The sequence below is a fragment of the Xenopus tropicalis genome, chromosome 6 (genome assembly GCF_000004195.4).
Source record: "Xenopus tropicalis strain Nigerian chromosome 6, UCB_Xtro_10.0, whole genome shotgun sequence".
NCBI classification, from domain to species: Eukaryota; Metazoa; Chordata; class Amphibia; order Anura; family Pipidae; genus Xenopus; species Xenopus tropicalis.
In genome coordinates, this window is record NC_030682.2 from 4654519 (window position 1) to 4672299 (window position 17781).

Below are 17781 nucleotides of genomic sequence, written 5' to 3' on the forward strand. Positions count from 1 at the left end.
TTGAGGGACAGTTTAGGTAGCTTTGCTGACTAGTGATCTACTTTCTACTGCTCTGTATGTAGCTGCTGTGGGACAGCTGTCCTGCTGATCTCATCTGCTGTAACCCAATAGTCCTTGTAAGGACTGCTTTTATTTTCTGATTACTGTTACTCTTCTTTTCATTGTGTGCTGCGGCTCCGTCTGTGTGTGTTGGAGACAGGTGTGCTGCTCATAGTAGTGCACTAAGCACCAACCACGCATTCACATCATTTTTTTTTATTTGTGTTTTTTTACTTTGCTACTGTAATTTATAGAGCCCAGTGCTATTAGTCTAGCTGTGGGGGACTGGTGTGCTGCTCCTAGTAGTTCACCCCCAGCACCAACCAGAAATCACTTTTTTTTTTATTATTAATTTTTTTTTTTTAATTTAACTTACTGTTCTTTAATGTGTCCAGTGCTGTTTGCTGTTATTCATAGTAGTGCACCAAACACATTACACATAGTAGTGACATTGCATTGCAATAAAATCACCTGAGCGATGTTTTTCCACCAGCAATAATATAACCTTTACACGACTTGATTGGCATGTAGACGCCGGACGTTTTAAAGCAGTTTATTACACAAGTTTAGAAATGTAGTGTGATTTCTGCCCTTTACAGCACAAAACGCAACGCTGTGTCAACAACGTATTTTTCAGATAAATTTTTGCCCTTGATCCCCCTCCTGCATGTCACTGTCCAGGTCAAGGCACCCTTTAAACAAGAAATCAAATCATATTTGATTTCCTGTGATGACTCCCTATGCTGAATGGTCTGGGGCATGAGCACCCGGTCCCACCGTCACTGTGGGTAAGAGTTATATATCCACCAAAAAGTGTGATCACATCTTACTATGTTTTGATTGTACCCTTTAAACAACTTTAAAATCAGTTTTCTGGCCAGAAATGGCTTTTCTAGTTTTTAAAGTTCGCCTTCTCATTGAAGTCTTTGGGGTTCGCAAAAGTTCGCACTTTTTGGCGGAAGTTCGCGAACGGGTTCGCAAACTTTTTTTGTGAGGTTCGCTACATCTCTATTCAGAGGCCCTGGGACATAAACTGCTGTGAAGTCTACCAAGAACTCTTGTGCCCACTGGAAGATGGGCTGAACCTCTGACAACAGCCATGGACTTCTCGTGCCACCCTGTTTCCTTATGTAGGCTAAAGCAGTTACGTTGTCTGATCTGACTTTGAGTCCTGCCCCTTTGACAAGCTTGGAAAATTGTCCTTAACTCTAAGACATTTGATGGAACATCTGATGAGAGAGAGGGCCACAGACCTTGAGCTACTTTGGATCCCAGTTCTGTACCCCAGCCTACGCCTGAGGCATCTGTAGACATAACCACCCAATTGGCTGGAAAGAGTTCGACCCCTTTGGCCAGGTTGTCTTGACTTTCCCACCAAAGCAGAGAAGGCTTTAGGTGCAATGGTAAGGCTAACACCGCCCTACCCTGTTCCACTGAAGAAGAAGGAATTTTGGAGAGGTCTCATCTTCCAATGTGCCCAGGGGACTAGACCAATCATGGATGACATCGTTCCTAGGACCCTCATGAACTGTGCCGCCGGTGCCACTAGACTCACTCTCAGTGACTTGACCGCTGCACTGAGAGATAATTGTCTCTCTACTGGGAGAGACAGGACACCCTCCATTGTATCTATAGAAGCCGCTAGGTACGTAAACCTTTGAGAAGGAACCAGATGGCTCTTCTCCATGTTTATGAGCCACCCATGGGTTGTCAATATTTCCATGCACAGATCCCTGTGCTTGAGAGCCTGGGATCTCGACGAGGCCAATATGATCAGGTTGTCTAAGTAGTGGAATAGACGGATCTTCTGCCATCTTAGGTAAGCCACCAGAGTTACCAAGACCTTTGAAAATACTCTCGGTGCAGTTGCCAGGCCGAAGGGAAGGCACCAAAATTGTAAATGCTGAAGACCTACTGCAAAATGTAGATATTTCTGATCTTGAACAGCTATTGGGACGTGGTGATAAGCGTCCTTTATATCCATGGAACACATCCAGTCCCCAGGACAAATTGCTGACTTTATTGACTTGATGGACTCCATTTGGAAATGCTGGATCCTTAAGGCTTTGTTGACTCTGACTAAATCCAGAATTGGTCTCCATGCCCCTAACGACTTCTGGATTATGAAGAACTGAGAATTAAGACCTTCAGTCTCTTTGATCCAAAGGGACTGGACTGATTACTTGCAGTTGTTCCATAGACGTCAAGCTTGAAGAGCCCTCCTTTTGGCTTTGTCTGTAGGAATCGGAGATGAGAGAAAGCCTGGTGCTGGGGGACCTGAGCTGAATTCTAGTCTGTATCCTTGTTTTACAATACCCAGCACCCATTTGTCTTCCATGGATTTTTCCCAGGCAGCCTGATATAGTTGGAGTCTTCCTCCTAGAGCAGAGCCCTGGGGTGTACCACCACCTGTATTAAATAACGCTAGGCTCCGCCCCCCCAGGCTCACAGCCCAAGAGGACTGAAAACCCAGACCAGACCCTAAATCCAGGCTCCCAGCTTCCCCCAGAAGAAAGCACAGTCTGCTTCCAAGCAAAACTGAGAGCCTGAACCCAGATCACTGATTCTGCCACCAAAAACATGAAGGACCTGCTCCTACCGGGACTCGGAAGTGACCTGAACCAGGAAGTTCCTCCAGCAGACTGTGTGCACCTGGCCCCATAGAACTAAACTGCTGCCACCCCTGCCTGTTGCCTGCTGCCTGATCCCCTCCCCCACACAGCATGGCCCTTATCAGCCGGGGATTAGAGCCGGGCATCCCCTCCCCCACACGGCATGGCCCTTACCAGCCGGGGATTAGAGCCGGGCATCCCCTCCCCCACACGGCATGGCCCTTACCAGCCGGGGATTAGAGCCGGGCATCCCCTCCCCCACACGGCATGGCCCTTACCAGCCGGGGATTAGAGCCGGGCACCTCAGGGTGTGAGGCCGTTACACATGGCCGGTTCCAGATCCAGTGACCAGAGACCAGTTATATATCTGTTTCTGGCACATTAGGGGAGATATTTTGGTACCTTGGCCTGCTTGATTAACCCTTACAGGCCTGTGTCATAACAGTCCTCCTAAAAGAAAAAAAAAGAATAGCACAAGGGAAATCAAGAGCAACGACCCTTGCTGGGCAGTTAAACAACCAAGTTTGGAGTCAGAAATGAAAAGTCCTACCTGGGGCTAACAAGGTACAGAAAACTGGACAAACATGGCAGAACAATATCTGGATCAGCAGACAGGAAGTGATGCAGCCCTAACTGTAACAGGAAGTAGTGTGGGAGCAAAAGGCAGAACTCTGCCCATTCATTGGCTGATGGGGCCTAGCATGTATGTGTGCCTTGGCTTGTTTGTTAGGGATGTAGCGAACTGTTCGCCGGCGAACATCGGGTGTTTGCAAGTCCGCAAATTCGCAAACTTTTGGCGATGTTCGCCATTTGGGTTCGCCTTAGCTGGTGCCAAATTTTGACCTCTCACCCCAGACCAGCAGATACATGTCAGCCAATCAGGCAGCTCTCCCTCCTGGGCCACCCCCCCCCCCCCCTTGGACCACTCCCTTCCATATATAAACCGAAGCCCAGCAGCCATTTTACATTCTGCCTGTGTGTGCTTGAAGAGATAGTGTAGGGAGAGAGCTGTGTATTGATTTGAGGGAGAGTTTAAGTAGGTTTTCTGGCTAGTAATCTACTACTGCTCTGTATTTGTGTGGGGATAGGAGCTGTGCATTGATGTGAGGCAGAGTTTAAGTAGGATTTCTGGCTAGTAATCTACTTTCTACTGCTCTGTATTTGTGTGGGGAGAGAGCTGTGTGTATTGATTTGAGGGAGAGTTTAAGTAGATTTTCTGGCTAGTAATCTACTTTCTACTGCTCTGTATTTTTTGTCTAAATAACAATTTGTCTAAATAACAATAATAATTCCGTGTCCAGAAACATCACTTGAGTGACGGTTTTCCACCAGCAATAAAATATTCCGTATCCACTACTGTATACGTTGCCCTTGCAGGCCTTGTTGCCCGGTGTCTGCAACCAAGTGCCACCTAGCTGTGTGATCTTTTTCACAATTTGTCTAAATAACAATAATAATTCCGTGTCCAGAAACATCACCTGAGTGACGGTTTTCCACCAGCAATAAAATATTCCGTATCCACTACTGTATACGTTGCCCTTGCAGGCCTTGTTGCCCGGTGTCTGCAACCAAGTGCCACCTAGCTGTGTGATCTTTTTCACAATTTGTCTAAATAACAATAATAATTCCGTGTCCAGAAACATCACCTGAGTGACGGTTTTCCACCAGCAATAAAATATTCCGTATCCACTACTGTATATGTTGCCCTTGCAGGCCTTGTTGCCCGGTGTCTGCAACCAAGTGCCACCTAGCTGTGTGATCTTTTTCACAATTTGTCTAAATAACAATAATAATTCCGTGTCCAGAAACATCACCCAAGTTGTTGTTGTAAAAATAAAAAAAATGCCAGGCAAAGGCAGGTCGCCACGCAGAGGCACTAGGGGCTGTGCTGCTATGATATCCTGTGGCCCTAGGAAATTGCCCAGTGTTCCGAAGGCACTTACCCTGAACTCCCAAAATGCTGAAGAGGTAGTTGACTGGCTTACACAGCACACCCCATCCTCTACTGTTTCTAACTTTGCCACAACATCCTCATCCTCCTCTGCTATGGGCACCCCACGTACCACTTCCTCCACCACCGCCGCCCCTTCTTCACTGGAGTCAGAGGAGTTATTTACTCATGAGTTTGTTGAAATGAGTGATGCGCAACCATTATTGCCAGAAGAAGATGAAGGAGATGAGGACGTTTCACCAGATATCATAATTCAGGCAGGCAACACAACAGAGATGGACATAAGGTGTGATGAGGTCCCCGCTGCTGCTGCCTTCTGTGAGCTGTCAGAAGAAATTGATGCATCTGAGGAGAATGATGATGAGGAGATTGATGTTTTGTGGGTGCCCACAAGAAGAGAGCAAGAGGAGGATAGTTCAGATGGAGAGACGGAGAGTCAGAGAGGCAGGAGGAGAATAAGACTTAGAAGAAGCAGGGACAGCTCGCAGGGAACAGTAGGGCAACAACATGAATCGGCACCTGTGGTCAGCCAGCCAACGCACCTGCCAGCTTCTACTGTTACCGCTAGAAAGCCCGCATCAAAAGGCTCAGCAGTGTGGCATTTTTTTAATGTTTGTGCCTCTGACAAAAGCGCTGTAATTTGCAATGAGTGCAGTCAGAAACTGAGTCTTGGGAAGCCCAACACCCACATAGGTACAACTGCTATGCGAAGGCACATGAACGCCAAACACAAAGCACTATGGGAGCAACACCTCAAAGGCAGCAGCCAAACTGAAAGCCACCCTCCTTCTGGTCCAGCATCTTACTGCTCTACCTCTGCTGTCCTTGACCCGTCTCAACCACCCTCCACTCCGCCTTCCACCTTGACCACAAGTTCTTGCTCATCTGCCCCCAGCCAAGTTTCTTTGAGGGCCATGTTTGAGCGTAAAAAGCCAATGCCTCCGAGTCACCCCCTTGCCCGGCGTCTGACAGCTGGCTTGTCTGCGCTCTTAGCCCGCCAGCTTTTACCACACCAGCTGGTGGACTCTGAGGCCTTCCACAAATTTGTAGCAATTGGGACACCGCAGTGGAAGGTACCCAGCCGCAATTTTTTTTCCCAGAAGGGAATACCACACCTGTACCAGCATGTGCAGAGCCAAGTCACCGCATCTCTGTCATTTAGTGTTGGGGCAAAGGTCCATATGACTACTGACACATGGTCCTCCAAGCATGGTCAGGGCAGGTATGTCACCTACACTGCCCACTGGGTGAATCTGGTTATGGCTGGGAAGCAGGGAATGCGTGGTTCAACAACAGTGGAGTTGGTGTCACCGCCACGGGTTGCATGCGGGTCTGCCACCACCTCTACTCCTCCTTTGCTCTCTAACTCGTCTTCTAAGTCATCTTCTAACTCGTCTTCTAACTTGGCTTCTTCCTCGGCTTCTTCCTCCTCTGCTGCTGTGTCCTCCTCCACACCTGTGCACCCCCAGCTTCCCATAGGCTATTCGACGTGCCAGGTACGCCGTTGTCATGCTGTCTTGGGCATGACGTGCCTGGAAAGCAAAAACCATACTGGATCTGCACTCCTGTCATCTCTGCACTCACGGGCCGATCGGTGGCTGACCCCACACCAACTGAAAATTGGAAAAGTGGTGTGTGACAACGGAAGCAATCTGTTGGCAGCACTTAGACTGGGCAATTTAACACATGTGCCCTGCATGGCACATGTTCTAAATTTAATAGTCCAACGGTTTGTCTCAAAGTACCCAGGATTGCAGAACATTCTCAGGCAGTCCAGGAAGGTGTCTGGCCATTTCAGACGTTCCTACACAGCCATGGCATGCCTTGCTGACATTCAGCGGCGGCACAACTTGCCAGTCAGGCGTTTAATTTGTGACAGCCAGACTCGCTGGAATTCAACGCTCCTCATGTTTGAACGTCTGCTGCAACAACAAAGAGCCATTAACGAATATCTATTTGAACTGGGTGGTAGGACTGGATCTGCAGAGCTGGGGATTTTTTTCCCCCATTACTGGGTGCTTATGCGTGATGCCTGCAGGCTCATGCGCCCTTTTGACGAGGTCACAAATATGGTTAGTCGCACTGAAGGCACCATCAGCGACCTAGTACCCTTTGTGTTCTTCCTGGAGCGTGCCGTGCGACGAGTGACAGATGAGGCTGTAGACCAGCGTGACTAGGAGCAGGAAGAGCATGATTTCTGGGCGGAATCACCAGAACGTTCCCAGGCACCTGCTGCAACGCAGGGAGAGCTGTCAGAAGTGGAGTCAGAGGAGGAAGGTGGCTTTGTGGAGGCGGAAGACCAACAGGAGCAGGCTTCCCGGGGGGCTTGTGGTCACCTTTTGGGGAGCCCTGGTCTTGTACGTTGCTGGGGGGAGGAGACGGTGGTGGATGAGGACGTAGTCCTTGATAACGAGGAAGGGGAGATGGATACCTCTGCATCCAACCTTGTGAGAATGGGGTCTTTTATGCTGTCATGCCTGTTGAAGGACCCCCGTATCAAGAGGCTTAAGGAGAAGGACCTGTACTGGGTGGCAACGCTACTAGACCCTCGTTACAAGAATAAAGTGGCAGAAATGTTACCAACGTACCACAAGTCCGAAAGGATGCTGCATTTCCAAACCAGCCTGCAAAACATGTTGTACAATGCTTTTAAGGGTGATGTCACTCCACATTCCAGGGGCAGAGCTGCCGGTAATCCTCCCACGAGCACACCTGCAAGGACAATGCACTTTGGCCACTCTGTAACATCAGACATGCAAAGTTTTTTCAGTCCAAGGCAGCGCCAGAACCCTTCTGGATCCACCCTCAGAGAACGCCTCGACCGGCAGGTAGCGGACTACCTGGCATTAACTGCAGATATTGACACTCTGAGGAGCGATGAACCCCTGGACTACTGGGTGCGCAGGCTTGATCTGTGGCCAGAGCTGTCACAATTTGCCATAAACCTCTTGTCTTGCCCCGCCTCAAGTGTCCTCTCAGAAAGGACCTTCAGTGCAGCAGGAGGGATTGTAACTGAGAAGAGAACTCGCCTAGGTCACAAAAGTGTGGATTACCTGACCTTTATTAAAATGAATGAGGCATGGATCTCGGAGGGTTACTGCACGCCGGAAGACTTGTTCTGACTGCCCATGCAGCTGTCCTTCTCTGCAAGTCGCTTGACACCACTCACAGCTGTCCTTTAGCGTCCTCCTCCACCACCGTACAAACTAGGGTGCAAATCCTACTGGTTTGAGGCATGGATCTCAGAGGGTTACTGCACGCTGGAAGACTTGTTCTGACTGCCCATGCAGCTGTCCTTCTCTGCAAGTCGCTTGACACCACTCACAGCTGTCCTTAAACGTCCTCCTCCTCCACCGTACAAACTAGGGTGCAAATCCTACTGGTTTGAGGCATGGATCTCAGAGGGTTACTGCACGCTGGAAGACTTGTTCTGACTGCCCATGCAGCTGTCCTTCTCTGCAAGTCGCTTGACACCACTCACAGCTGTCCTTAAACGTCCTCCTCCTCCACCGTACAAACTAGGGTGCAAATCCTACTGGTTTGAGGCATGGATCTCAGAGGGTTACTGCACGCCGGAAGACTTGTTCTGACTCCCCATGCAGCTGACCTTCTCTGCACGCCGCATGACTCCACACACAGCTGTCCTTTAGCGTCCTCCTTTTTGAACAGGTAAATCCTGAGTTTTTCTGGCCTCTGTGCTTCAGTGGCTGCGACAACAAAAAAACAAATATTTTCAACATTTATCTAACATATATTTGTCCAAGCTTTTACATTCCCTATCTGATCCCCCATGTCCCTCTATGAGGGGGTGGCCATATTTGTGCAGTAGATGTCTGTTAGCATTAGAAGCTGTAACTGACAGGCTGAGAAGGGATAGTCAGGCTGGCGTTGGAGTTTTCCAATGTGCAGCTATCGAAATTCGAGTCGCTGTTAAAACATGGTTGATCAGTGCTTGGTACGCTATCTTAGTATATTTTAAAGGTTCTGCCTGCGGTATGGTTGTGATACCATGTATCTAACATATTTTTTCTGGCCTCTGTGCTTCAGTGGCTGCGACAAAAAAAACATAATTTTTTAGGAATGTACACATGCCTGATTTTTCAGGGTTCTGCAACAGCGGCAAAATCGTATCTTTTATGGTCACCGCAGGGGATCAATAAAGTAGTCCAAAACTGGGCCCACACTGCAGAATCAGTGTTTTTTGGTTCACTTCACTGTACATTGAATTACCTCTGCCTGAGCGTGCACGTGCGCACAAGCACGGTGACTGCTAAACACACCACTACAGAAATATTCCCACTGACGGGACGAACATCCTGGAGGTGACAAGCAACTAGTAAAAACTATTATTCGCTCACTTGACGGTATCATTAAAGCTTATTGCGTTTTTTTTCGTTGCAGTAAACGCGGCGTTTTGTCTTTGCGTGGGAACTGGCCGTAACCTTTACACGACTTGATTGGAATGTAGGCGCCGGACGTTTTAAAGCAGTTTATTACACAAGTTTAGGAATGTAGTGTGATTTCTGCCCTTTACAGCACAAAACGCAACGCTGTGTCAAAAACGTATTTTTCAGAGAAATTTTTGCCCTTGATCCCCCTCCTGCATGCCCCTGCCCAGGTCGTGGCACCCTTTAAACAACTTTAAAATCAGTTTTCTGGCCAGAAATGGCTTTTCTAGGTTTTAAAGTTCACCTTCCCATTGAAGTCTATGGGGTTCGCAAAGTTTGCGAACGTTCGCACTTTTTGGCGGAAGTTTTTTGCGAGGTTCGCTACATCTCTATTGTTTGTGTGCACTGTGACGCCTATGATCCCAGGGGGCGGCCCTTAGTACTTAAAATGGCAGTTTCCTATTTAGGATTACCCAGTGGCACATACTGCTAAAGAAGTATATTTTTATGAAAATGGTTTATTTAGATGAATAATGCAACATAAATGGTTAAACATAAATAAACATAAGAGTTTTTACATGTAACAGCGCCATATAGAGATTATACATTAACAGTCAATACACAGCACCCCTCCCATCCTGTAACCCATAATCCTCTAGGTATCGGGGCCTGTGATTGGCCCTTTTGGGCCGCCCCGGCGGGACACTGATAGCCTCTCCTGTAGATTGGCCTCGGTATTAATGGCCTCTCAGGTACATCCGCTGTCTGTTCCGCTGCAGGAATCTCTCCCTCTGGGGAAGCTACGGGGGTTCAGTCACTTTGCAATCCAGACTGGCCATGGCCCCCCCCAGTGTTACTAAGGGTAATGGCCCTGTAAAATCTATGTGTAGCTGAGACCAAGGGCTCCGAGTCGCCCCCCATGGATGTACACCCCTATGTTATATTATCCCTATATTATTTTTATATTTATATGAGTACAATTCATTGGCACAATATAGTTTTTCACACAATATGTTCCCCTTTAACAAGTAGGAGCTGCCACACTGCTTGCTCTGTACAGTAACATGTCCCATGTAGAAGTTACTGAGTCTGCACTGTCCCAAAGGCAAAAGCATTAAGTAAGTGAAATATATTGTAACCCTGTCTGTAACCTGGCAGCTACCCAGCATGCACTGCTCTCAGCCACTCACTCACTGTCAGTTCTATTCAGTAACAAGTAGAAAGCAGTAAAACTCTGCAGGCAGATCCACTGAGCTCTGTAATCCCATTTCCCTTTATTCTGGTGCCCACATGCGGCTGCTCCTGCACTGCCAGCTCTCCTGATCTGCATCTGCCCACCAGCAATATGGCCGCCTCTCTGGGGCAGGGACAACTCTGAGAGGGAAGCCATTGTTTGATTGGTCTGAAACCGAACCAGCTCATTGGCTAAAGGGCGGAGCTGCCTTCCCAGGGGGAGGGGTGAGAGATCTTTGTGCTTCTCTCTAGTTTCAGACCGGATAGAGGGAAAGGCTGAACCCTTCCTGTAACTGCCTTATTCTGTGTCCCTGGGCTGCTGGGTAAGTGATTTTCCCTCCTCCTCCTCCTCCTCCTCCTCCTCCTCCTCCTCCTCCTCCTCCTCCCTGCACTGTCTGTGGGACTGGGGGTTAATCCCGCTGCAGGGGCTGATAGAGAGGGGTGGCTGTGGGACTGGGGGTTAATCCCGCTGCAGGGGCTGATAGAGAGGGGCGGCTGTGGGACTGGGGGTTAATCCCGCTGCAGGGGCTGATAGAGAGGGGCGGCTGTGGGACTGGGGGTTAATCCCGCTGCAGGGGCCGATAGAGAGGGGCGGCTGTGGGACTGGGGGTTAATCCCGCTGCAGGGGCTGATAGAGAGGGGCGGCTGTGGGACTGGGGGTTAATCCCGCTGCAGGGGCCGATAGAGAGGGGCGGCTGTGGGACTGGGGGTTAATCCCGCTGCAGGGGCCGATAGAGAGGGGCGGCTGTGGGACTGGGGGTTAATCCCGCTGCAGGGGCTGATAGAGAGGGGCGGCTGTGGGACTGGGGGTTAATCCCGCTGCAGGGGCTGATAGAGAGGGGCGGCTGTGGGACTGGGGGTTAATCCCGCTGCAGGGGCTGATAGAGAGGGGCGGCTGTGGGACTGGGGGTTAATCCCGCTGCAGGGGCCGATAGAGAGGGGCGGCTGTGGGACTGGGGGTTAATCCCGCTGCAGGGGCCGATAGAGAGGGGCGGCTGTGGGACTGGGGGTTAATCCCGCTGCAGGGGCTGATAGAGAGGGGCGGCTGTGGGACTGGGGGTTAATCCCGCTGCAGGGGCTGATAGAGAGGGGCGGCTGTGGGACTGGGGGTTAATCCCGCTGCAGGGGCTGATAGAGAGGGGCGGCTGTGGGACTGGGGGTTAATCCCGCTGCAGGGGCTGATAGAGAGGGGCAGCTGTGGGACTGGGGGTTAATCCCGCTGCAGGGGCTGATAGAGAGGGGCGGCTGTGGGACTGGGGGTTAATCCCGCTGCAGGGGCTGATAGAGAGGGGCGGCTGTGGGACTGGGGGTTAATCCCGCTGCAGGGGCTGATAGAGAGGGGCGGCTGTGGGACTGGGGGTTAATCCCGCTGCAGGGGCTGATAGAGAGGGGCAGTTTACTGATTGGATAAACCCCTCCCTGTACAACATGTATTTATTGCACTAATATCAGAGGGGGGGCCCAAGCGCAGCCCCACAGGCAGCTTTATATGGTGGGTTTCTGTTCCTTGCTGTCAGGTTCTCCAGAGATGGAACCAAGGAGGTTAGAGGGGAAATGGGAGAATGAAGAGCCGGACACTGAGGAGCCTCTGCCCACAATAAAGAGGGAAATGGATCCCGTTCCTGGGGCCGGTGAGTAACGTTTCTGTAGGACACAGACCATCTGGTTACACAGAGCTCAGCTTTGCTGGGGGGACAGGAAGGGTTAAACCCCAGCAGGAGGTTCTGCCCTACAGACATAATTCCCAGTATAATTCCTTACTCCCAGCTTTACATGACAGTGCCCATTACTTACTGGCAGGTTCCCCAGAGCCACAACCAGAAATGTTACAGATAAAGAAAGAAGAACCGGACCCTGAGGACCATCAGACCCCAATGGAAAGCTCAGCAGCGCCACTTACTGATAGGGGTAAGTAGCCAGGGTTTATGTAGCATTCTAAAAATTAAAGGAAGACCCCTGCTTTATATTTAGTAAGTTCCTTACTCCCAGCTTTACACGGCCCTGTCTCTCCCTTACTCCCAGCTTTACACGGCCCTGTCTCTCCCTTACTCCCAGCTTTACACGGCCCTGTCTCTCCCTTACTCCCAGCTTTACACGGCCCTGTCTCTCCCTTACTCCCAGCTTTACACGGCCCTGTCTCTCCCTTACTCCCAGCTTTACACGGCCCTGTCTCTCCCTTACTCCCAGCTTTACACGGCCCTGTCTCTCCCTTACTCCCAGCTTTACACGGCCCTGTCTCTCCCTTACTCCCAGCTTTACACGGCCCTGTCTCTCCCTTACTCCCAGCTTTACACGGCCCTTTCTCTCCCTTACTCCCAGCTTTACACTGCCCTGTCTCTCCCTTACTCCCAGCTTTACACGGCCCTGTCTCTCCCTTACTCCCAGCTTTACACGGCCCTGTCTCTCCCTTACTCCCAGCTTTACACGGCCCTGTCTCTCCCTTACTCCCAGCTTTACACGGCCCTGTCTCTCCCTTACTCCCAGCTTTACACGGCCCTGTCTCTCCCTTACTCCCAGCTTTACACAGCCCTGTCTCTCCCTTACTCCCAGCTTTACACGGCCCTGTCTCTCCCTTACTCCCAGCTTTACACGGCCCTGTCTCTCCCTTACTCCCAGCTTTACACGGCCCTGTCTCTCCCTTACTCCCAGCTTTACACGGCCCTGTCTCTCCCTTACTCCTAGCTTTACACGGCCCTGTCTCTCCCTTACTCCCAGCTTTACATGGCCCTGTCTCTCCCTTACTCCCAGCTTTACGCGGCCCTGTCTCTCCCTTACTCCCAGCTTTACGCGGCCCTGTCTCTCCCTTACTCCCAGCTTTACACGGCCCTGTCTCTCCCTTACTCCCAGCTTTACACGGCCCTGTCTCTCCCTTACTCCCAGCTTTACGGCCTTCCCTTCCCAGCTTTACGCGGCCCTGTCTCTCCCTTACTCCCAGCTTTACGCGGCCCTGTCTCTCCCTTACTCCCAGCTTTACGCGGCCCTGTCTCTCCCTTACTCCCAGCTTTACGCGGCCCTGTCTCTCCCTTACTCCCAGCTTTACGCGGCCCTGTCTCTCCCTTACTCCCAGCTTTACGCGGCCCTGTCTCTCCCTTACTCCCAGCTTTACGCGGCCCTGTCTCTCCCTTACTCCCAGATTTACACGGCCCTGTCTCTCCCTTACTCCCAGCTTTACGCGGCCCTGTCTCTCCCTTACTCCCAGCTTTACACGGCCCTGTCTCTCCCTTACTCCCAGCTTTACGCGGCCCTGTCTCTCCCTTACTCCCAGCTTTACGCGGCCCTGTCTCTCCCTTACTCCCAGCTTTACATGACAGTGCCCATTACTTACTGGCAGGTTCCCCAGAGCCACAACCACAAATGTTACAGATAAAGAAAGAAGAACCGGACCCTGAGGACCATCAGACCCCAATGGAAAGCTCAGCAGCTCTGCTTTCTGGTTTGGGTAAGTAAAGAAGCTAAACTACAAAATGAAAAGGCCATTGTAGCAAGAAGTTAAATAAATCCAAAATTATTTTTTAAACAAAAATGAAGCAATAAGGGGAGGGGCAGTATCTGAGGGAGGTCAGTTGGCTCTGCGATTCTTTATTTAATTTTCTAGGATTCCTTGAAGTCTGCCATGGTGCTGAGAAATTGGTAAATTGCTTGTGTGATACCATATTTGAAAGGGGATCCCACTCTCAGCCTGAAAACTACAGGCCTGTTAGTCTGACATCAGTGGTAGGAAAGCATTTGGAGGGGGTAATAAGGGTCAGACACTTAAAGAATTGTGATTTGTAATTTATTTAAGTTTGTGCAGGCATGTTTTTATCATAATAGCTCTTGCCAGACTAATTTCAGTGCCTTCGATGAGGAGTAGAGCACAAACCTAGACTCTAGGATGGCAGTGGATGTGATCTACTTTGACTTTTTCAAACCATATAATACTGTACCACACAGAAGGTTACTGTTAAGAAATATTGACCTGGAACATAAAACGTCTACTTGAATAAAGAACTGACTGAAGGAATAGATTACACAGAGTCAGGTAAATGGAGTTTTTTCTATTTGGACCAGTGTTAGTGGGGGGACCGCAGGGATCTGTTCTTTGGCCTTTGCTTTTTCATTTGTTTATGGCTTCTACTCCCGGCTTTATATGGCCCTGTCTTGTTTTTATTAGCAGGTTCCCCAGAGCCACAGCCAGAAATATTACAGGTAAAGAAAAAAGAACCAGACCCTGAGGACCATCAGACCCTGATGGAAAGCTCAGCAGCGCCACTTACTGATGGGGGTAAGACAATCTATGGCAGAGCTGCCCATCAGATTTCTAGATCCCGGCTGGGCAGCTGGAGGGCACGGCTCACATGTTTCCCACTGGGAGTTATTTTCCCCCCTAACTTGCTGAGTGGCCATAGACTTATTTGAGTGGCACCACACAAGCCTAATGATTTAATAATCCCACCCACACTGGACATATGGGTCAGTCTCCCAGTAAGTGAAAAAAACCAACTGAAAGTGAGTAACAACACACACTGGGATCTGAGCTTTTCCCTAGAAATAAGAGAGACAAGAAGTGATCCGCAGTGAGGATCCCAGCGGCACTATTGTGCCCATAGCAGGCAGCGCCAAGCGTTTATGATGATGTTTCAGTGCTGCCAGATAGTTCCCTATTGGGCACCAGTGTAAGGTAGGTACCAGTGGGGGGGGGGGGAGCCATGTTCTAGGCGCAGTGCATTCCTATACTGTGAGCCTCACATGCTATAAGGTGGGTCTCATCCCAATAAGTGCAGGTTCTGTGTGTGGGGTCTGACTGTGCCTCTCCCACCTTCTCTGTATAGGGACCCCCAGTCACTGTATATTCAAGGTCTCTACTCCCCAGGGGGGCAGTTAATCTCAGTACTGATACCATTTAGATCTTACACAAAGGTATGCCAGTAAAGCAGCCAGACAGGTGGGGGGCCACACAGAGGGGGGTCGTGGGCCGCCAGTTGGACAGCACTGGTCTATATGATAAAGGTGTTTTTTTAAAACTACATGATTTGTCCCTTATTGTTTGATATAACAGTTCCTTACAGATAATATCTATTCCCCCTCAGCTCTCTCCTGTTTGTTGTTATTAGGGAGGTACATGAAGGCGGAACCCAATTTAGACTCTGCTGAACTGCCCAAACCAGAGACTGACTCGGAGTCCGGCACAAGAGATGGCGATTGCTTAACAAGCTCTGATGGATCAGGTTTTATCTGCTATAAGTGTGGGGAAACCTTCACTGTGAATAGCCATCTTCTCACCCACCTCTGTGGGTATCAAAGGAAAATCAACTCCGGAGAGAAACTATTCAGCTGTACAGAGTGTGGGAAAAAATTCTCTTTATTCCCTAGTTTGGTTACTCACAAGAGAATCCACGCAGGGGAGAAACCATTCACCTGTATAGAATGTGGGAAAACATTTAATAGGAAGGACAACCTACACACGCACAAGAAACTTCACACCGAGCAGCACCCATTCACCTGTACGGAATGTGGGAAAAGATTTTCTTTAGCGAAAAGACTCCAAAGGCACCAAATGATTCACAAGGAAAAGGATCCAGTCACTTGCACAGAATGTGGGAAAAGCTTTACTTCAGAGAAAGGACTCAAAAGTCACAAAATGATTCACATGGAATCAGACCCAGTCACCTGTACGGAATGTGGGAAAAGCTTTATTTCAGAGAAAAGGCTCCAAATTCACCAAATGATTCACATGGAAAAGGTCCAATTCACATGTACAGAATGTGGGAAAAGCTTTACCTCACAGAGAGACCTCAGAACTCACCAAGTTATACACATGGAAGAGAACGCAATCACCTGTACGGAATGTGGGAAAAGATTTACTTCAAAGAGAAACCTCAAAACTCACCAAATGAGTCACATGGGAAAGGAGCCAATCACCTGTACGGAATGTGGGAAAAGCTTTACCTCAATGTCCAGTCTTCGTGTACATCACAGAACTCACACAGGGGAGAAACCATACCCCTGTACAAAATGCAGGAAATGTTTTTCTGATCGGAGCAGTCTCCAGAAACATGAAATGGCTCACAAAAACAATCCCTATGTATGTAGTGAGTGTGATAGAATGTTTCCTGATATGATAAAGCTCCGCTTGCACCAGGCCGTTCATACGTGTTCCAAATGTGAAGTATGTGGGAAATGTTTTCCTCAGAAGAGCTCTCTTAAAAATCACATAGGGGAGAAACCATTCAGCTGCACAGAATGTGGGAAAACATAAACAGAAAAGCCAAAACTTAGGGGCAGATTTATCTAAATGTGATTTTCGAACTTAATAACTTAAGGTCCCCATACACAGGCCGATAGTAGCTGCCGATATCAGTCCCTTAGACAGATTCGGCAGCTAATCGGCCCATGTATGGGCACTACCGACGGGTCTGTCTGACCGATATCTGGCCTGAAATCAGCCAGATATCGATCAGGCAGGTTTAAAAATCTAGTTGGATCGGGGACCGCATCAGCTCGACTTTGCCTATACCCGTCGTTATAATTCACTCGCTTGGCCCCAGGGCCAAACGATCGAATTAGCCTGGATTCTCCCGATATCGCCCACCCGTAGGTGTGAAGGTGTATGGGCATCTTTACCCGTGTTCTATTCATTCCTATGGAATTTTAAGAAGCGTATTTATGAGTTGGTGAGCTCACCAATTTTCACCCATTGATAAATACGCTTCTAAATGTCCCAAAAGGAATGAATAGGACGTGGGTGAGTTTTTATGTATTATGCGCTAAACTCAGATTTTGATAAACGTGCCCCTTATAGTTCACCAAAGAATTCACACGGGAGAGAAACCCTTCTTCTGTACAGAATGTGGGGAGAGTTTTGTGGGGAGAGTTTTGTTGCAAAAGAGAATCCTTCAAATCCATCAAAGATGTCACACCGGGGAGAAACCATTCACCTGTACAGAATGTGGGAAGTGTTTTACTGAAAACCCACAGGTTGAGAATGGCTGGAATAGAGCCTATTAATCCCACTCTGGCCTCTTCTTTTTTTAGATCGAACAAAGTTGAGAGAGTCAGACGGGGGGGTTGGAACCCTAAGAAATCGGAAAAGACTTGCAGGTCCCCGACAGAACCAGAGGGAGAGGGGAATGAGCAGGAAGCAGCGGGGCCCCAGGCTCTACATATTATTAACCTGAGTAATCACAGACTTACCCCTATAAAGTGTCAGCTACTCTCAAACGGGTTATCTTCCCCCCCCCCAGTCTCAATGCTAATAAATCTGACCTGTACAAAGATCTATTTCTTTTTTTGTCGCAAATTATTGTTGAGGAAGCACTTCAATAAAAATGAGGCTGAGGGTATGAATAAACTTGATAACCCCATCATGGCTGTGCCGGAACATAGGAACCCTTGCTTTAGCTTTACCTACTGCCATTCCAGAATTCGATTGATCTGATTTGTAGCTGAACGAACTCATCCAGATATCTCATTCAAATCTAAAGGTCCCCATACACGGGCCGACTCTAGCTTCAGATATGGGTCCTTTAGACAGATTTAGCAGCAATCGGCCGTGTATGGGCACTACCGACGGGCCTGC

General features: G+C 49.2%; 2 protein-coding genes across 2 annotated transcripts in view; both read left to right on the top strand.

The window, feature by feature from the left end:
- The window catches only part of LOC101733242 (oocyte zinc finger protein XlCOF6-like), a 255372-nt gene that overhangs the window by 41652 nt on the left and 195939 nt on the right, over positions 1–17781 (top strand). The gene's annotated exons all lie outside the window — the stretch shown is intronic.
- Positions 13567–16642, top strand: LOC116411618 (gastrula zinc finger protein XlCGF26.1-like). Its single transcript, XM_031904275.1, has 3 exons — positions 13567–13662; positions 14380–14487; positions 15293–16642. Exons 1-3 carry the CDS (start codon positions 13578–13580, stop codon positions 16459–16461), a joined length of 1362 nt encoding a protein of 453 aa, XP_031760135.1. The 5' UTR covers positions 13567–13577; the 3' UTR covers positions 16462–16642.

Coding starts and splice junctions, on each gene's coding strand:
- LOC116411618 (XM_031904275.1), top strand. CDS start 13,578: ATGTTACAGATAAAGAAAGAAGAACCGGACCCTGAGGACCATCAGACC. Junction 13,663..14,379: donor AGCTCTGCTTTCTGGTTTGG/GTAAGTAAAGAA, acceptor TTTTATTAGCAG/GTTCCCCAGAGCCACAGCCA. Junction 14,488..15,292: donor AGCGCCACTTACTGATGGGG/GTAAGACAATCT, acceptor ATTCCCCCTCAG/CTCTCTCCTGTTTGTTGTTA.